General features: G+C 41.8%; 1 protein-coding gene across 3 annotated transcripts in view; it reads right to left on the bottom strand.

The window, feature by feature from the left end:
* The window catches only part of BMP2K (BMP2 inducible kinase), a 45,117-nt gene that overhangs the window by 7,937 nt on the left and 20,691 nt on the right, over positions 1 to 16,489 (bottom strand). Inside the window, exons 9-15 of one of the 3 annotated variants that reach the window (XM_028743865.2) lie at positions 14,784 to 14,863; positions 12,119 to 12,276; positions 11,292 to 11,479; positions 10,445 to 10,537; positions 6,545 to 6,726; positions 6,153 to 6,310; positions 2,118 to 2,231 (exon numbers count right to left, since the gene is read on the bottom strand). In XM_028743865.2, the coding sequence (XP_028599698.2) occupies positions 2,118 to 2,231; positions 6,153 to 6,310; positions 6,545 to 6,726; positions 10,445 to 10,537; positions 11,292 to 11,479; positions 12,119 to 12,276; positions 14,784 to 14,863 (973 nt within the window). The remainder of the gene's footprint in view (positions 1 to 2,117; positions 2,232 to 6,152; positions 6,311 to 6,544; positions 6,727 to 10,444; positions 10,538 to 11,291; positions 11,480 to 12,118; positions 12,277 to 14,783; positions 14,864 to 16,489) is intronic. The other 2 variants (XM_028743867.2, XM_028743866.2) reach the window with 2 other exon arrangements.

Here is a 16,489-nt window from a genome sequence, read left to right as displayed (position 1 = left end):
GAGTAATTACATGCCTTCTGCTAGTTCATCATTTCAGGGACTGAGAGAAAGCAGAGGCATAACCATTTTAAATCTCCTTCTGAATTGGTAACATACTGCCATCATCATTTCACAACAATTTGCCACATGTCAGCACCAAGGATTACTGAGACACATCAACTAAATCTGCACTGTTTTTTGGCAACAGGCAGAGAGGCAGATGACAAGCATGGACGGATTTAGGGGCTGCTTTATTTTGAGGGACAGACGAAACCTGGAAATTATGTATGTTTCTGTATGTCTTTATCAAATACACAGCTGGACTTTAAACTTGTCTATAATATGGAAGTCTCTTGTATTCTATTCATCGATGATGAAATTGATCAAGTAGAAACTGAGAAAGTTGTTTCTTTCAGTAATAAGGAACTAGCAAAAGACAAACTGAATTTATAGTCATCTGAAACAGTGAGAATTTTCTTGTCTTGATTCCATTATTGTAATTTAAATTTTACAAATTGAGGCTAGAGGGTGGCTCTAAACACGCCTCAATCATTGTCTTTTGTTGAATCCTGACAACACAGAAGTATTGTTTCTGGGGGACAGGCAGGTGGGGGGGGGACTGCCTGGTCCTGAATGGGGTAATTGTGTCCCCGAAGGACCAGGTACACAGCCTAGGGGTCATTTTGGACTCACAGCTGTCCACGGAGGCACAGGTTAATTCTGTGTCAAGGGCAGCTGCCTACCACCTCCATCTAGTATGCCAGCTGGAACCCTACTTGCCTGCCTGCGCACTGTCTCATCAGAGTGGTACATGCTCTGGTTATCTCCCGCTTGGACTACTGCAATGCATTCTACGTGGGGCTACCTTTGAGCGGCGACTGGGACCATATAACACCAGTCCTAAAGGATCTACACTGGCTCCCAGTAAGTTTCCCAGTACAATTCAAAGTGTTGGTGCTGACCTTTAAAGCCCTACATGGCTTTGGCCCTGTATACCTGAAGGAGTGTTTCCACCCCCATCCTTCAGCCTGGACACAGAGGTCCAGCTCTGAGGGCCTTCTGGCAGTTCCCCCACTGCGAGAAGTGAAGTTACTGGGAACCAGGGAGAGGGCCTTCTCGGTAATGGCACCCACCCTGTGGAATGCCCTCACATCAGATGTCAAACAGATAAAACAACTATATGACTTTTAGAAGACATCTGAAGACAGCCCTTCAGAAAAGTTTTTAGCGTTTGGTGGGATAGTGATATAACAGCTTAAGAATCCAGGAAGAACCAGGACAAAATGGAACAAGGCATTGTTGACCCATCAGTGTCAGGTGACTTATTTGGTACTTCTCAATGTACTTTGCTTTGAGTTTGTTATGTTGGTTTGATTTTAATTGAGATTTTGTGATACAGAAACAAATCAAAACATCCAAGACATACTCAATGGACTTAAAACCACTTAAGTTCTTTTCAGTTGAGTGTGACCAACAGTTGTCACCCAACAAACCTCAACCAGTTAAGAGATAAAACTAAATTTAAGTGAAATGCAACTAAATTCTAGCAAAACACAGAAAAGAAAGGTTCATCCTAGATAGGAAGACTGGCACAGCTAAGGGTGATTTTGCCACCTCCCTAAAAACCCCAAAAATCTATTTGGATACATGAAAGTCTCTGCACCTAGGGTTCAGTAGGCATTGATGAATCTTTATATCTGGACTCCAATTAAGTATCAAAATAAGGGCAAGAGTCCAGCAAGTTTCAACTAACTGTGAACAGCATGTGTATCACTTAATAGGATCTTCCCAATATGCTGAGACACTTTAAAACACATTTCTGAATTATGTAAGGCAGGTGACCAGCCCAGAGCTTGTGCAGTTGATCAGCTGTTGAATATCGTAAATATGCAGTAGAAATATGAAAATACAGAAATACTGCAAGGATTAACACTGCAATGAACATTCCAGTAAGTTTAATAGCGGGGGAAAGTCTTCTAAAATTCAGTATCTGGTGTTAGTTATCAGGCATGTTCTGGGTTAGATAAGCAGCAGGAATAGGAAAGATACTGAAGCAAGTATTGATTTCAAGAACGAACCTAATGCACTATCAAGGTATATTTAAATGAAAAGCAGTGATGTTACATTATGTAACTTGCCTGGGTGAGAAATGAAAGGTACAGAACCAAAGGGATCTTCTGGAGGATGGTTCTGTGGAACAGAATGTGGCTCCACATTCTTATCTGAGGAAGTTCTCCTCTCCACGAGCCTATCTGCAAGGATAAAAATGAAAACAGAACAAAAAAGTAAAATAAAAATGGCAGTTTTTACGCCAGCTGAAAATAAACAGATGTATCTTATTACCAGCTCTTGAAAAAATTCATGGGCACAACATCCCAAGACTCTTATTGAAAGCCCCACAGAAATAGAAGGGGAATTATGCACGTCCATGTTTCAATAGTTTCAGTGGGGTTTGTCCATAAATTCCTAAAATAGTAATATGGGTAGCCCTGACCTAAAGACTCATGGTAGGCCACACTATTAAAAAAACAACAGGTCTTATAAAAACAATGACTGATTCAAGCCTTATCAACTTCCTGCAACCGAGCTAGTGAGGTGAAATAGCAAGTTGCACCACCACTTCCAGCAAGTTTTCCATCACACAAATATGGAGCAGCCCGCAGAGAACCAACAGACATTTAGCAAAGAAAAGAAAAGAAGAACAATCAAAATTGCTGAAAAGTCTGTGAGGTTAAAATTCTGTACTTTTCCTTGAATCAGAGGATTTGCCATTTTGTTGCTGCAGCTCTTCTCTTAGTTCTAGTCTGCTGTTCAATGTAAACTATGAGAAACGTGCAAGTGTTTGAGCATACCCAAGTCAGTGTTTAGATTCCAGCCCATGTATTTTTCAAATATCCCTCTGAAAAAAATCCGTAATTAGCAATTCGAAAAAAGCGCCTTAGCATTGTAAACAAGTTTCCAATTCTGATTCAGATCATATTGGCTTGAAACCGGACTTGCAGAAGTAGAGTAGTTCACACAGTGGCATTTCCTGCTCCCTCCCCTACACCACAACCTCCAGAGGCCACCCCCATGCCACCTCTGAGCACCTTTTCCCAATTTTGACAAATTGCACACTGCAGTCTGTCAGGTCCCATCCCATGTTCTTCTGAAGGATCCCCCAAACCCACAGAGGCTACTTTTCAGAAGGATACATAATGGGGGACAGAATGGGAAACTGCCACCTATGCAAGCAAATCTGAGTTCAAGCCATAGTCATTAAAGACAGTTTCAGCTACTCGCATCAAAATTGTCACATTAAAATAATTAAACAACAGTACAAAAATTGAAAAAGCAACCTTAGAGCAAGTGCACTTTTCCTTGTACATGCCCCAATTGTCTAGAAATCTTTACTATTTGCTGAATGAAATATAGATGTTGAGTATTCACAGAGCCAAGGTCATGTAGTGATGAACGAAGACAACAAAATGTAAATATTTTTAATTAGAATTGTAACATTGTAAGGGACAATACAGGTAAGGTTGTATGTTCAACCTTTTTTAAAAAACACAGTGAATGAAAAATATTCCTTAAGCAATTATTTAAATATGTGGACAGCAAAGCCATGTTTTGGCAAAATAAAAAGGTGCTTAAATTTCCTTAAGTTTTATATTCCTTCTTTTACAAGAGAAAGAAACTCAACAGCCAACCGATTTTTGATACAGGACAGTTTCTCTTCTACATACATATCAAAATGCTTTTTGAAGAGCATAACTAATTCCCATTCTCGGAATACATAAACGCAATTTACAAACAGGATTGATTGAAACATTTAGTCAGCTTATTATGCTGCGTTGCTAATTATATAAAAGTAATTTGGCCAACTGAGGCTTTTATAAAGGTTCATGTTCTATGCAAACACTAAAAAAGCCACGGTAGAAGATTGGTGTGTTGTCTTAGACCTGATTCAAGTGTGACCACCAAAAAGGGGTGGGGAGGACAGACTAAATACAGAAAGTTCATGAAGAAATATTTAAGTAATGTACATTTCAAGGCTATTATGCGTGACTTCTTCACACTATGAGGAACAGTATTTGTTGTAGTGTTAAATAATTGTGTACACTAGTCAAACCACAATTAAAATGTATCCTTCTTGCTCTCAGATCACTAAAACTAGGGGGCAAAACAGAAACTGGAGGGTTTTTTTCCAATTTGCCAACACTGATCCTTATTTGTCTCACTTCCACACGTTACCTAGCTCATTTAGACTGTATTATTAAGTACATACAGTGCAGCAAAAATGCTGAAGTAGTTCTAGCAGCTCCACTTTAAATAACATTCTGTTATTTAAACTAACAGTGAAGCATACAAAAGTTATTACGGCATAAACAATAATTAGAATCTTCTATTAATTTAGTGGGGAAACTACAATTCCAGGTATAATGGTAGTTCATCAGAAACAAGGAAACTTGTGACGTTTTATCTGATACATACAAATCAGTACTACACTTTTGTTACAGTTTTCTCCCACAGTGTAAATGTTAATTTCATTAATACTCGGGGTTTGGACATGCTGTTCATCTAACAACTCCAAAGGACACTCGAAAGCCTCTCACTCACACAGCCTTCCAGTTCTACAAGACAAAAATTCTCAGCATGCAATAGAAAACACTGTGAATATATGATTTGTTCACTTCTTTTTTGATCCAGTAACGGTTCAGCTAAATAAAGAACATTCTTGCAAAGCTGAGGACTGTCAAGTCTTCTATACTTTCTTCTTTAGTATACTTTAGTTACGTAAGAAAGAATATATGGCAACGTCAGGTGTCAAAACGTAATCAGGATGTCAAGCACAATATGGCAAAATGAGGCAACTGACAGTTGAGAATGGCCAAGTCTTCAAACTCACTATTGAGACATTGAAAGGATCAGCTCTACTCAGCTTATCCGCAGACTTTCAATGCAAATGTGAAAGATTCCCAATCATATTTTTAATATGCCTACCAAAATAAGCCTGATTTTCAAAACTACTGCCCACAGAATGGTTGCACTGAGGACTGGAAACTTCATTTCCTCTGGCTCCAAATATGATGTGAAAATGCCTTTCTGACTTTTTAATGCTTTCCTTTATGTGAAAAAACATTAGAAAATACTAACATAGCAGAAAAATCAACATTTCTTTGTCTGCATGCTACATAATGACTTATTGTTGTTGTTGTTGTTGTTGTTGTTGTTGTTGTTGTTGTTGTTGTTGTTGTTGTTGTTGTTATTGAATTTATATACCACCCTATACCTGGAGGTCTCAGGGTGGTTCACAGAACAAAATCAAAATATAAAACCTTGTCCCCCTCCCCAGCCCAAATAATTCCCTTCCCTAATAAATTGCAAGGGATCCTCAAGGCTTGTGCTCAGAATAAACCATGACTTTATGACTGAATTACAAGTCTTTTAAACTAGTGCTACTTTCAAACTTAGGGCACCAGAATGCATCACCGATTTCATATACCGTAAGTGTCATTTACATGTGGAGTGATTTGTTTTCTGCAAAATTCAGAATCTCTATCCTGCCCTGTACCTTATACCTTCTCCATAACTCATTTCTGTGAAAATTATGTATGAAGAAAACAAGCAGAGGTGCAAGTGATTGCAAGTAAACACGTTAGCTTTTTAACTTTTAAGAGAGTTTATTCAACTATTGTGTCCAAACAATAAAGCAGCCCTTACATTAAGCCACTCAAAAGACATTACAAAACATTAACATAATGTACTAGGTCATTTCCCCTCTTTCAGTCATTTTCAAAAAGCATTCCAGACTGACAAAAATCTTCTGTTCTAGTGTGCAAGGGAACAACTGCGAAGTGAAGCAATGCAAGCAGCTGACTGGTGTTCTGCATTGTTGTACATCCCATTATTTTCCATTTTTGAATTTCACACTCAAGAAAAGTAAGTATTCAAGAGATGACCTTAACATTCTTTGTATTAATACAAATGCTAAACAATTAATTTCTATTGCACACATTTTTGTGACAGAAGGACAAGACACACAGCGGGCCTAGTTCTGTCCTCAAACGCTCAGAATATTTTCTACAACAAGACTGTGTGACCCTGGAACAGAACAGTCTTTGGCACTGCCGGTTGAACCTAAAGAGCTCTTATTTACTGTGAAGCGAAATAAGCCTTCAAGCGTCCCTTACTTGATCTCAGAAGGTCAAATTCCCTGTCCAACAGCTCCTCCTCTGTTAGCTTGGAAAAATTGTCTTCTCCGAACGGGTTCCAGCCAGACATATCAGGAGGGTTACTGATGTTCTGTTTTGGATAGCTGGAAACAGACTCAGCATCAGCGGCAGATGTCCTGTAAAAATTGATTTGAGAGAATTACTTGTGGTGATAATAGAATTTAAAATACATCAAATGAATGACTTTTGTAATTGTGGGGAAAAGGTATTTTATTCTGTAATGATTATTCTATAATGAACAATTAAGGTGTCCCACAGAAATCAGAGCAGCATTCTAAGAATCAGATTCGGGAGGGCTATCATACAGCACGTCTTTGTACTCATTACAAACATCAACTGAGGGGGCTTGCCTGTTTGTAGTATAAGGTGTGTCCAACGCTGCACCAACGTGAGTTGGAAAGGATTTAGAATGGGGTATTAAGGCTGGTGAAAACTCCTGAGGAGAGGCAAGAAATTCAGGAGAATGTTTCGGAGGTTGCAACTGCTTCACAAGGGCTTGTTGATGTAGGAGAGCTTGTTGGTACTGCTGCACCTCAAAGAAAGAGGGAGAAAATGTGAACCTTCCGAAAATCATGGTACCTTCAACAAACAATTATATTTCATTGTGTGCAGAAACATAACCTTTAACTACATTATCAAAGCTAAATTGAATCAACAACACAGATGTACTTACCATTACTGATACTAAACAATGGGATCAATAGAGCCATTCTACTGAGTTAGAGGTGGGGAGTCTGTGGTGGAGGAACTGCCACTTTCTAAACCACACCAGGATTACAGCAGCCAGAGCAGAAGGTGTGGGCAGTGTGGCTGACATGGAGACCCTCCTGAGATGGGAGCTTTGGATACCCCCTCAGAGCACTTCCATTTCTGCCTACCTCATCCCTCAGGGAGGGCCTCAGACCATCATGGTGGACCTCAACCACAGACTCCTATGACTGAAGAGGTAGCTCCACAACAGCCTAGAGCACTTCTCCAATGAAACATAGGATTGCTCCCTAGGTCCCTCGGTCCCTCGATTAAATTAAAATGAATTACTTGGAAGAGTGAGATCAGTTGACAAGTGTGACATAACTAACCAAGCATTTGACATCCATTTGATTTTATATTATGCTAAACATGAAATATGACTTTACTTTCACATGGTGTAAGCACAGTAAAATATTTCAATTCATCGTGAGATTGAGGCAACATGGCCAAAATGGTTTTGTTTGTTTGTGAATATGGGCAAGAATATTTATATCCCAGTATTCAACACAAGAGGAATTTGTTCTTCACTTAAGTAACTATATACTATAGCTATCAAGTCCATTTTGGAAGCACTAAAATTAATGGTATTATTTCCAAGGTACAGTCTTATGCAAGGAAATGGACTCAAATAAATATGTGAGTGTTTTACTCAAGATTTTCAAAATCTTTGATTTATTCACTTTTCCTGAAATGAAACTCTTGCTTCCATAGTTAAAACATTTCATAAGGCATGCATTTTGTTGATAGATGCCTGTTGTTTCATAAGCAAAAAAAATACAGGAAAAATAAAATGTAACACAGAAGATCCTCCAGTAACAATAAATATGTTATCTGTACTATACACCAGTGTTTCCCAACCTTTTTTGGGCAAAGGCACACTTGTTTGATGAAAAAAATCTCGAGGCACACCACCATTACAGCCCCGTGACGTCAGCGCGCAGCGTCACGCCGGGAGGGACGCACGAAAGTGTAACTTTCAAATTTTTTCCCTCCCCCTTGCCGGGGAACCTCCAAGCTTTTGGGGGGGGGGAGGCAGCAAAGCGAGGGACTGAGGGACTCCTCCAACGACAAGGGTTGGGGAAGAAGAGAAAGTTATAGTTGTTTTTTAAAAAGTGATAATTTCATTGTTCTGTTTTTTTGTAAACCGCTTTGAAGGGTTCCTTCTCGGCACGCCCCCCCCACCCGACAATCAAGCAGCGTATCAATTCCATGAAGCACCAAATGCAGGCGCGTCTCAACTCACGTCTCGGAAGTGGGCGAGGCCGCGCTCGCCCAGGGCGCTGAGACACTCGTAGGACGAGCCCGCCTGGAGGAAGAGCTGCGCCAGGCACATCGCCTCGCTGCGGAAGAGGGAGCCCATGGCGGAGGGCGCCCAGGCCGGGCCTGAGGAGGCGCAGCGGCGGGAGCGGCAGAGGCGGCGTCACCGCTCTCCTCGGCGCCGCCTCCGCTCCGCCGTCGCCGCTGCTGCCGTCCCGCTGCGGAGGCGGCTCCGGGGACTGGCGGGTCCCCCGCTGCCCGGTGCCATGGAGAGGAGGCAGGCGAGGGAGACGGAGACCCGAGTGGCCCCGAGTCCCGCGGCTTCCGGCTTCTCCTCGCAAGTCCAGGCGCCGCCGAGAGAGAAGGGGCGGGGAAAGCCTAGAGCGGCCAACCGCACGCTCACCTCGGAAGTTCCGGTCAATAAGACAGCGCCATTGGCCCGGGCGCTCTGCCCCTCAGCACCTCTATGGCTGGCCCGAATACCGAGCGAGAAGCGGTTTCGTCTCTGTGGTAGGGAGGAGCAAAGAAGGGCCCAGCCAGGCGGGCCGAACGAAAGCGAGCCCAGAGTTCCTGTGCTTCCCTGGTGGGGCCGGCCATTGCCTTTCCCTTGGGCAGGGCGAGGGAATTCCCAGGCTGCAGCCTCTCGCGCTGGTGCCTCAAAGGCCTTTCCCTTTCCCGTGTCACATGTGGAAAAGGGGGCTAGATCCAGTGACGCAACTCGGAAAACTGTTGGGGAAGCCAGAGCAGGAAAGTGAGTGGGAGGCGGCGTCGCCGCTTTAACCCACGTTTCCTTTTTGAAAGAGAAACCAGTGTTTCCCAACCTTTTTTGGACTCGCTCGCGGCACACCAGGCAACAGCTCGCGGCACATTAGTGTGCCGCAGAACACCGGTTGGGAAACACTGCTATACACCATTCACTGCTTTGCTGCAGTAAGCACCAATGTTTCAGCGAAGAAAACCTGTTACTTTGAATTATGTTTTAACAAGTACTGTGTAATGTGTTCAGATATTTATACTGTAATGTATCTAAGGTGCAAAGATGAACTGATCTTAATTTACAGCTGTGGGTTAGAACTCTCAGCGTGCAAAAGAAGGATAGGTAGTATGCAATTTTGATTGGTGGGTAGGTGCAGATTCAGAATTTTCAGTTGTGCTTGGCTGGGGCTGGGGCTGGCTAGAGGCTGGCCAGCATTAAAAGAAGCCGACTAGTTGTAGTTGCTGGTGGTTGGTGTTTGTGGAATCAGCCAGAAGAAGACAGCAGAGGAAGAAGACTGGGAAAGAAAGAGAACCCAAAGACTAGGTAGAGTGGATTAGTGGCTGAAGACTTGCTAGAGATAGCTGAAATCACCTGGCTTAGGCTGACGAGACGAATGGAGAACCTGGACTTAGCTATACAGCTGCAAATAAAACGTTTTAAGTGCAATATACAATGTGACACTAGATGGCAATGATGAGCCTTATGGAAAATTCCATGTATTTTTAAAACACTTTTTTAAAAAGCATTTTCAGAACGGTTTTTAAATGTGTGTAGATTCCACGCCAGTTTGCAGTGTTGAGGGAAGAAGTGGGAAGCAGCCTAAAAAGCTGGACTCTGGTTACTAGTAGGAGTACTAGAGGGAAGATTCCCAGGACAATACAAAAAGACAAAGCTAAGGGATAGAAAAACAGACTTCTAGTGGAGTCCTCATTTAAAGTATTGGTGAGTTTAACTGGGGTGAAAAGAATAAAAGGACAATTTGGCTAAACAGGCTAGCTATTTCTTGAAAGCTATCTTAGTTGAATATAAACTGTTGGTATTTAAAATACCAGTAACATTAACAAATCCTATACTCATTTAAAGATGCAGTACCATTTAATAATCTTGTAACATACAAACAAACCAATACCCTTGTTACCTACAATGTCTGTGCCTGGTTTGTACCATGTCTGTACCACACAATTACCAAGTTATTTGCAAGTCAATGGTACAGAGGCTATAAGTGAGACTGAATGGTGCCAGCGCACAAGTTAAGAACCACTGGAGTGAGAGCTAGTTTTTGCTGTTGTAGAGTAAGAAATACGTCCTTTTCCCTTCAGTTTCTGTAAAAAGCAGCGACTTTAGTTAAGAAAATATGCCATCAACAGAGTCATGCCATTTAAGGCAGTCAATTTTTAAGCGGCTAATTATTACCCTTCTTTATCTGTGTAGTAATATTTATCAGTAATCAAAGTAAACAGAATTTTGTATTCAAAGGTTAACTTACCATGGCTGGATAGGAAGGGGAAGGTTGCTGCTGGTAAGCAGAGCGCATCAAAAGCTGCTGTTGAATCATGTGCTGTTGCATTGCTTGTTGATACTGTTTTAGAAAGGGACAAATTCTTATCAGTCATGAATACCAGCTGATCAAGTGATTTTACACAAATAATTGTCCTTGGGGCATGTGCAGCACTTTGAGATGCTGCACTTAGTATTTTTACTGTAAATGCTTAATTTTATGTAAGAGAGGAAAAAGTCAGACAAGTCAACTTTTGTTCCAAAATAAGAGCTGGACCATACTGTTCCAACTTCTTATCCTCACTCTCTTCCCACCCAGTGTCCAGTATAAACCAGATCAGCATGCCATAAGCAGAGAATGTATAATAGAAGGGTACTTGCAGAACAAATAGCTCCAGAAATGTAATCTAACCAAGCTAGAGTTTGGATTTGATATCCCGCCTTTCACTCCCTTTAAGGAGTCTCAAAGCAGCTAACATTCTCCTTACCCTTCCTCCCCCACAACAAACACTCTGTGAGGTGAGTGGGGCTGAGAGACTTCAAAGAAGTGTGACTGGCCCAAGGTCACCCAGCAGCTGCATGTAGAGGAGCGGAGACGCGAACCCGGTTCCCCAGATTACGAGTCTACCGCTCTTAACCACTACACCACACTGGCTCTCAAATGAAGTTGAACGCCCAAAGTAACTAGTCTGACATGGGCAGGAAATTCTTCTCCAAGGGCAAAGTGAGCACAACCATCAACTGAATGTTAGCAAGTTATATTTATAAAGTTGTACTGATAACAGAAGAGGCAAACCTGAAAACTGGTTTGTACTACAGCCGAAACACATTGGTACCTGATGCATGTATGCATCCTGAATCAATTGTTGTTGCTGCTGCTGCTGGTGGTGGTGATGATGATGATGCAACTGCTGTAGCCTCCAGTCACCTTGCTGTAGTTGTTGCAGTACTCTATTTTGCTGTGGGGCCTGATTAGTTCCCTGGGACAACATACTCTCTTGGCTATTTCCAGATTTTGAGGCTCCTAGGATATTTTCAATGCACATTATCTGTTCAATGCATTTTTAAAGTCTGAACACGGAAAGCTTCCTAGTAAATTACACATTTAACTTCTCTATTCCAAGATAAAACCACCACAGAAACCCATTAACTTTGTACTTTATTCCTCTACAGAATGCTTTGCAAGTATTTCTTTAGTTAAGTCATTTAAGGCACACACACCCCGCCCATGAATCTGTCTCATAGGGACAAATCTCAGCTGTAATTCTGGAGTTAAGTCTCCAGTGATTCTGGCCTTGTTAAGCTGAAATTTCAGCACCACAACAATATGCAAATACAACTATTTGCAATTTAACATATCTCCTTAAAAAGGTGCATCAATCCCAGTGTTCATTTTCATGAATGAATAGGCTGCCTGTCAAAAGGACCATGCACTGAGTTTTCCAAAGCAGTATGTCACCACAACTTTGTGTAGCAACTCTTCTCATACCATGATGCAACTGGGCAATTAAGCAAAGGAGGAACTCATAGTTGCAGATATACAGGAATCAAAACAAAATACTTGTCAAAAGGATTCACAAAGGCTTTGGAAAAAGGTGCTATCTAATCTCCACACTTAATAATGCTTTTCACTCAAATCCACTCCATTAGTTTGAAGAGTTACCTTTTTGTCCATTGTTGAAATCACTAGGGACTGGCACTTTGACTGGTGTTGCTGAGCTCTGAATTGCTAGTACACTAGAAGTGGCAGTGCTTGTATTGGCCTTTGGTCTTTGTCGTGGTGCTATTGAGGTTTCTGTTGGTCCAATGGCATCTGTTATTCTAGAATGAAAGAGATTCTAGAAATTTCTGAACTTCAAAAAGAAGGGTATAGTTAAGATTAGAAGCGTATCTTCTGCACTGCCATTTATACAAAAATAACTTTCCATATATTCTCTCAATGTGCGCAATTACCACAAGAAGGGTCTTGAAAAATATTTTCCTTTCCAGGAAGCAACAGCTTGATTCAGCATTCTTCCATGTGCCATTCAACACATCTTTATGGTGTGTATTCAGTAAATTTAACTAACAAGTGTACACTCAAGTATGAAAATACTGCTATCCACAAAATCAAGTGCTCTAATGAATTCCCCTCTCATTTCATTCCAGTCTCTGCTTCTGCTCAATCTGCCACTTTCCTTAATTTCTCCTGTCTTCCTCTTTGCACACCCAGCCCATAACCAGCACAAGTTATTTGACTGCAATACATAACTAACACATGAGGGATCTAGAGTGCCAAACTTATTTTAGGTAGTCAATGGCTCAGTGTTGACTTGAGACTTCTGTTGCACTCACAGATCTCTGAAACTGGATCAGTCTGCAATCATTACATAAAGTAATTTATAAGGTTTCTTCAGCAATAACTCTATCATTGGACTAAAGTTTTCACAGAGTTCAGTCAGTCATGTTTTAGTAATTTGGTTAAAACTGGCTAAGAGCTGATTCAAAACAGCTCTTAACCAGTGTTAACTGAATTACCACACTCCAGTGACTTGAATCCTAACTTTCCTCCTAGAAACGGAATTCACTTTCATTAATTTCCCCTTCCCTCTGCAGATCCTTGCAAGCGCACATACACACACACGTTTGCAATGAGGGTTGAGAGACCCTTCGAATGCTGCGGTACATTGTGTAGGGAGGAGGTGGATTGAAGTGGACAGAAACTGCTCCCTCCCTTATGAGAACGGAGGAGCAATTTAAGATCCATCTCAGTTTTCTCCTTTCTGCAAAGCAATATTCCACTCAGAACAGGTAAATGAGTCATTGAAAGCAGTTCTTTGTTGAAACTCCACATTAGACGTAGAGACAGTAATATTATGAATTTGTGCAACTTCTCACTCTTCTTGTGCAATGTGTGATCAAAGTTGTGCGTTTTACTACTGTAGACCTGTGCAAGCACATTTTGTTCAAGTAGGTTAAGAAGGGCGTGTGTGTGTGTGTACCTCATACTGTCACAATCTCCATTCTCTTGTAGTGGGAGTAATCAATTCACCACTTGCACTGGTAGCCCCCATCAGTGCCCACAAATGCATTTTTCTGTTTCAAAAATGTCTCTAGTCCTCCAAGAAAAAGAGTTATGATGCAACATGTGCAGAAACCATTTCCTGGTCAATGGATCCACTAGTTATTTAAATAAAAGTAAAGGGACCCCTGACCATTAGGTCCAGTCGTTGCTGACTCTGGGGTTGCGGCGCTCATCTCGCTTTATTGGCCGAGGGAGCCGGCGTACAGCTTCTGGGTCATGTGGCCAGCTATTTGAGACGCTTTTAAAGAATGTGGGGTAAGGGAAGAAACAAAGGAACTGTATGTCACTTGTTTTGTTGCCTGCTGAGCATGTGGAGCAGGTACCTCCTTGAATCACTTTTTGAAAATGTGGTGTGTGGAAGAAACATGCAAATCTTCCCATTGCTGCTGTAGTTTATTGCCTACATGCACATGGAGCAGGGAAGCTGCTTGAGAGGGGCCTTAGTTGATTTTGGGGAGGGGGGAGGATATGGAAACCCTTTCCTGTCTTTGCTGCATGCCCTACAGCAGCCATTGTTTCAAATGTTTTTTGTGGGTGGGAACCCAGGCATCATATGGATGATGGTGATAATACTTAATCATATCTTTTGTTGTTGTTGTTTAGGGGGACCCATTTCAGAAGCACTATTATTACCATCAACTTTTCCTCCTGTCTGGCTCATAGCAAAGATTGATCCCAAGCTGTTTGGGGAGGACAGAGCACAGTGGAAAAGCAGAAACACTGGGTGATTTTCAACAAAATTTTACCCTGAGTAGACTCACGGAATAGAGCTAAATTAGGTTCAATCTGTCTACTATGTGTAAAAGTTAGTTGACTCCCACCCACTATTATGATCCCCTCATACACCTGTAATTTTGAGAAGTTTGTGGATGACATTCAACCTCAACAATCACACCAGGCTAGCCAGTATTTTTCCACTACTATTCTGGTGAGTTTATGTATTTGGCTTGTATTTATATTCTCTTCTAAATATAATAAGAATACTTGCTAGTCAACATTAGGTATCTCTTTTTATTTGTGACTATGCATGTGCACGGCTGGTCTTAAATACTTCGAGATTATTCCTGAATTCAGTTATCCTTTATATTTTGGTACTAGTCTACAGCAGCACAGGAACAAAAGACAACCTAACAAGCAAGGCTTAACAATGTCTGAAAAAGGAAAAATGTTTTCAAACAATTTTTGTTAGGGAAGGAAAAATAGATTTTACCATATTAAGGTGCAATGTTTTTGTGCAAAAAGTGCATAAAACTGCCATACTCACCGAGCTTTTATTTGGCTTTTCTTAGCAGCAGCCTCACTAGCTGTCAGGGGCTCAGGAAGAGTTGAAGGGAGAGGAGAATTCTTGGGGAAATAAATTAATCACGTTATTAGACTTCTGAAAGTAAAATAAGTAGCAAGTCCCAAAATAAGTAGCACCAGTAGCAAATAATTATACCTATCAATATCGAGCTCAATTCTCTGACAGCCAGTCCTTTTATACCTAGAACATTGCCATTCATGAACAAGAAGAAACCCCCAAGGTTTGTGGAAGTACAAAAAACGTTTAAAAAATCCAAGAGGGTACCCCAAAACAGTGTGAGAACTGAGAATGCTCAGTGGTCTTGAAATACTGGCTTACTGTTGGGAAGAGGCAAAACGGTAAACTATGCAGTGGGGAGAGGCAGAATTGAATATCCTACAGGGGGATATGCCGAGGTGGGTCCAGGGAGTGATTAATGCTTCGCTGGGGGCGGGGAGAGAAAGCTACATTTCCTGCAGCCACCATTTTAAAATTTAGAGGTGGTTTCATAATGAATTCCTTAATTATGGATGAATATGATATTTTAAATGTTTTGGAAGGGTGATACATTTTATTATTATGTTACAGGTTTTGTGTTTTTATGTTGCACACTGCCCTGTGATCTTTGGATGAAGGGAAGTACCGTATTTTTCGCCCTATAGGACGCACTTTTTCCCCTCCAAAAATGAAGGGGAAATGTGTGTGCGTCCTATTGGGCGAATGCAGGCTTTCGCTGAAGCCTGGAGAGCAAGAGGGGTCGGTGCACACCGACCCCTCACGCTCTCCAGGCTTCGCACACCTCTCCCCAAGCAGCGGGAGCCCAGCGCTGGGCTCCCACTGCTTGCGGAGAGTTGCCTGCATGCTGAAGCCTGTGCGCGCCAAGCTCAGCGCATCCAGGCTTCGCGGACCTCTCCGCAAGCAGCGGGAGCGCTCCCGCTGCTTGCGGAGACTTGCCTGCATGCTGAAGCCTGCGCGCGCTCAGGCTTCGCACACCTCTCAGCAAGCAGCGGGAGCGCTCCCACTGCTTGCAGAGAGCTGCCTGTTTGGGGGCTGGGGTCGGGGGAAGCTTGAGCTTCCCCCGCCCCATCCCCGCGCCTGGGGGGGAAATAATTTTTTCCCCTTTATTTCCCCCCCAAAAAGCTAGGTGCGCCTTATGGGACGGTGCGTCCTATAGGGCGAAAAATACGGTATATAAATTTACTAAACAGTAAGTAAATAAATAATATTTTTGATATCTACTTAGTAAAAAGCTGACACTGGTATGCCAAGAAATACAAACCATAGTCTGGAATCTTAATTAAGCTTAAAGACCAAGGCTTTTGCAACTCCCTTTAGAAGCTTTCTATGTCACCTAGGAGCAAAAGGACTACTGGGATTTTTTGTGGGAATGAGTAGAACAAATTCAAAAGCTTTGCTGCACCTGCAGAGTTCATCATGCAGTAGGCTAAATTGTGTCTATAGCAGCATTCTGCTTTACTATGTCCTTGAATTCTGAATACACTTTGTGGGGGAACCAACCCAATTGCATTAACTGACTGAATTAACAATTCCTGACATCTCCAAGAGGAAAGCTCAAAAAAGAGAAAGTGCCCAGACCATCCAACAATTTTATATTGCATTTGATATGAAAAAAAAATCCATAGGTTAATGTCATTTACTTTTCAAAGCAGGCACAGTGTGTTTTTTTT

This window comes from Podarcis muralis, chromosome 9, assembly GCF_964188315.1.
Source record: "Podarcis muralis chromosome 9, rPodMur119.hap1.1, whole genome shotgun sequence".
Taxonomy (NCBI): Eukaryota; Metazoa; Chordata; class Lepidosauria; order Squamata; family Lacertidae; genus Podarcis; species Podarcis muralis.
The sequence above is the reverse complement of the archived record's forward strand: the minus strand, read 5'-3'. Positions and strand labels throughout refer to the sequence as shown.